Source organism: Triticum urartu, chromosome 7 (assembly GCF_003073215.2).
Source record: "Triticum urartu cultivar G1812 chromosome 7, Tu2.1, whole genome shotgun sequence".
Taxonomy (NCBI): Eukaryota; Viridiplantae; Streptophyta; class Magnoliopsida; order Poales; family Poaceae; genus Triticum; species Triticum urartu.
In genome coordinates this window covers 67781591-67785072 of record NC_053028.1, presented here as the reverse complement: position 1 = coordinate 67785072, position 3482 = coordinate 67781591, and the positions used below count along the sequence as shown (strand labels likewise).

At 53.2% G+C, this 3482-nt stretch overlaps 1 protein-coding gene across 1 annotated transcript; it reads left to right on the top strand.

The window, feature by feature from the left end:
- Positions 1-892: 892 nt before the first annotated feature.
- Positions 893-2470, top strand: LOC125521101 (momilactone A synthase-like). Its single transcript, XM_048686150.1, has 2 exons — positions 893-1031; positions 1110-2470. Exons 1-2 carry the CDS (start codon positions 1003-1005, stop codon positions 2005-2007), a joined length of 927 nt encoding a protein of 308 aa, XP_048542107.1. The 5' UTR covers positions 893-1002; the 3' UTR covers positions 2008-2470.
- Positions 2471-3482: the final 1012 nt, after the last annotated feature.

The window sequence follows — 3482 nt, the reverse complement described above, 5'->3', positions numbered from 1 at the left end:
CCACTAATCAGGTACTCTAGTCTAGCTACTTATATATACTGTATCTAATCTATGGTGTCAAAAAAGAACTATCTCTAATCTAAGCACGATTTTGTTAGTCTGCTCGTACGGAACGCGCGCGCAAGCTCCGATTCATGACCGACAGTCTATCATATAGGCATCCGTCTTCACTGATTCCACGGCTTCACGATGTTTCCATTGTTACCCAAAAATTATTTCACCCTGCTTTCTAAATAAAGCAACTATGCAAGCACACAAAATCCAAACACAAAAGTCAAAATATGAAAAATATGTTTTGCTGAAGACATAACTTAACAAGCCAAAAAGAAAAAAAAAGAAAAAAAGGGCCAACAAAGACGCAAGCAGGGATACAGCCCCCTAGTCTGGCTCGGCAGAGGCGGAGGGAGGGTTGGCGCCAGGCAAAAGGCCAATGAACGGAGGCTGGAGATGAGGTCATCAATGGCGCCATGCTCTTGGGACGGCTAAACGGCTTCCACGGCTGCAGAAACCACACCATTTAGAGATCGCATCAGTAGGTCGGCACATTGAAAACCGCCCAATCACAAGTCTATTAAAAATAGTCCAAAGCGTTCACACAACGACCCAATGCCGAGTCGCCTATTGTGGCGGGACCGAGCCGAGCAGGCTGCTTGGAATTCCTCATAGAGGTCCGGGAAGGTTTCCACCACTTCACTCGTTGAACTTCATATAAATATTACTCCCTCTGATCCATATTACTCCCTCTGTTCATTTTTATAAGACGCTGTAGCCATTTCAGACAGCAGTCAAAATAGTTCGATGTGTGTTGTCTGAAACGTCTTATAAAAATGAAGGGAGGGAGTACTTGTCGTTTAAACGGATATATCTCGAAGATAAGTAATATAGACGGGAGGGAGTATAAAGAACTTTTTGTGGGTCTTATAAAGATGTTTCGAGCCTTCGTTAAATTTAGTTGCCTATCGTTGTGCCAGAAAGCAGCTCACGATTTGTCCTTCGTCGAAGATGTTCCGATTAATGCGCGTCCTTTTCAGGTACGAATGTTTTTGGTGTGGTCCGGCAGCCCGCTGCTGTTCGCTGCCTTGCTCACTTGTTGTTTTCTGAGAGTGTAGCACGGCGAAGAGCGGAGCGGCCGGAAGGGCAGGAAGCCCGTCACGCCCCCTCTCCGCTTCCTCTGACTCACGGAGGTTGGCCGGGAAGGTGGCCGTGATCACCGGCGCGGCGAGCGGCATCGGGAAGGTGACCGCCGCCGAGTTCGTCCGGAACGGCGCCAAGGTCGTGCTCGCCGACGTCCAGGACAGCCTGGGCCGCGCCGTGGCCGCCGAGCTCGGCGACCCGGACACGGCCTGTTACACCCGCTGCGACGTCACGGACGAGGGGCAGGTGGCGGCCGCCGTGGACCTCGCCGTGGCGCGGCACGGCCGGCTCGACGTCATGTTCAACAACGCCGGGATCACGGGCGGCAACTACGCGGGCTCCCCCATCGAGTCCCTGGACATGGCCGACTTCGACCGCGTCATGGCCGTCAACCTCCGCGGCGTGGCCGCCGGCATCAAGCACGCGGCGCGCGCCATGGTCCCGCGCGGCGCGGGGTGCATCCTCTGCACGTCCAGCACGGCGGGCGCGCTGGGCGGGTCGGGCCCCCACGCGTACAGCGTCTCCAAGATGGCCGTCGTCGGCATGGTGCGGTCCGCGGCGGCGGAGCTGGCGGCGCGCGGCGTGAGGGTGAACGCCATCTCGCCGTACGCCATCGCGACGCCCATGGGGGTGCGCTCCGCGAGGGAGATGCTAGGCCTCCCGCCGGGGGGCGCCGGCGACGAGGAGTTGATCAGGCGGCTGTTCGACGAGGACATCAACGAGATGGGCGGCGGCGTGGTGCTGCGCGCGGAGGACGTTGCGAGGGCGGCGGTGTTCCTGACGTCCGAGGATGCCAGGTACATCACCGGGCATAATCTCATGGTCGACGGCGGGTTCTCCGTCGTGAAGCCGCTCAACGTCCCGGCCTGTTGAGGACGGCGAGAATCGTGCCGGGTTACAGGAAATTAAACACAAAATAAATCTGAAGAAAAGGAAACGGAAAATAATCCTATATGACCGGATCGTATGGGCGTAAACTGGAGACCCTCCCTGTGTGACAACTGGCAAACCGAATCTCAAAGCATCCCATCCGACATGTCCAGCCGCATGACATCTGAACAGTGTACTTGGGTCTCAGTTTTCAGAGCTCCGTGTAAATTGGTTCATTTTTCAAGTAAAACGGAATTGAGCTGCTCTGAAAGGTTGGGATTATTTGACTGAAGATGTACCTTTCTATTTGGTGTTTGGTTGAGGAGGAACATGATAGAGTAAAATCTATTTTAAGAAAAAGTGTTTCGATCAAGATGTTTTGGTTACTTCATCATCCCAACCAAATGGCATAGTCGACCTTAGATTATTGAATTATCATGTTCTACTGAATTTGGAATATTCCTCCTAACTTTGTTTCATCATCCCAACCAAATGGCATAGTCGACCTTAGATTATTGAATGATCATGTTCTACTGAACTTTATTCAAATTTAAGCACTTCGAATCTCATGGTTCTGGAACACATAGTTTACATGTCGTTAAATTGATGGAGGCGATCCACCATTAAGCATCTGAATTGTCAACTTTGAATTGGGTTGTAATTCCTTAACACGCACTTACCACTATATCTTAAGGACAATCGTAGAGCACATATGTGTCGTGACTGATTGTCAAACTCCAAAAAAACATAAAAGGTATATCGATGAAAAAAAGAGAGTAGATAAGAAATTACTTTTCTTATACTATGCAGAATTCTCCATTCTGCAACATCTGAGTTAGAAAATCATACTCGATAAACACTGACATAATATCCTACTCTAGAAATCTCTATGGTATTTGTTAAACTCCATATATTATAACACCCGGCCAAGTTAAATAAAATCACTAAAGAAGACACACAGACATGTAATCACACTGTATTGCATATGTGGTATAAGCAATAAATTGAGAAAGGTGAGATCGAAGCTGACTTGCTCCCTCCCACCTGCTCCTTCACGCCGGCGGCCACTCCCGCCCCAGCGTCCACTTTCCTCGGCGTCGGTCGCACCGGCCGCGCCGCCCAGCCCGCGGCCTCGGCCAATACCTCGTCTCCCCCACCCTCCGCCGCCGTCGGGCGCTCCCGTGAGGACAGATGGCTCGAGTCAAGCCCTTCTTCCGCCGGGTCGCCGCCCACCTACCGCCAGGTCCTCTGCCGTCCGTCATCGCCATCCCGGGCGCCCGCTCCCTCCCGTTCTCCATCCCCTGCGCCGTCGCCGACGGGCCGGGCTCCGCCGCCTGCCCCGCGCCCACCTCTCCGCTCTGAGATCTGTCGGATGCCCTTGGAGGAGGTGGACGCGCGCGTGACTTGGCAGGTGATGGCAAATCGAAAGCGGCCCCGTCCGCACGCGCAGGACAGCCGCCAGCGTGGCCCGGGCGTGC

Excerpts from the sequence above, each read along its gene's own strand:
- LOC125521101 (XM_048686150.1), top strand. The coding sequence starts at position 1,003 with ATGTTCCGATTAATGCGCGTCCTTTTCAG. Across the intron at positions 1,032-1,109 it reads TTAATGCGCGTCCTTTTCAG|CACGGCGAAGAGCGGAGCGG; the intron begins GTACGAATGTTT and ends CTGAGAGTGTAG.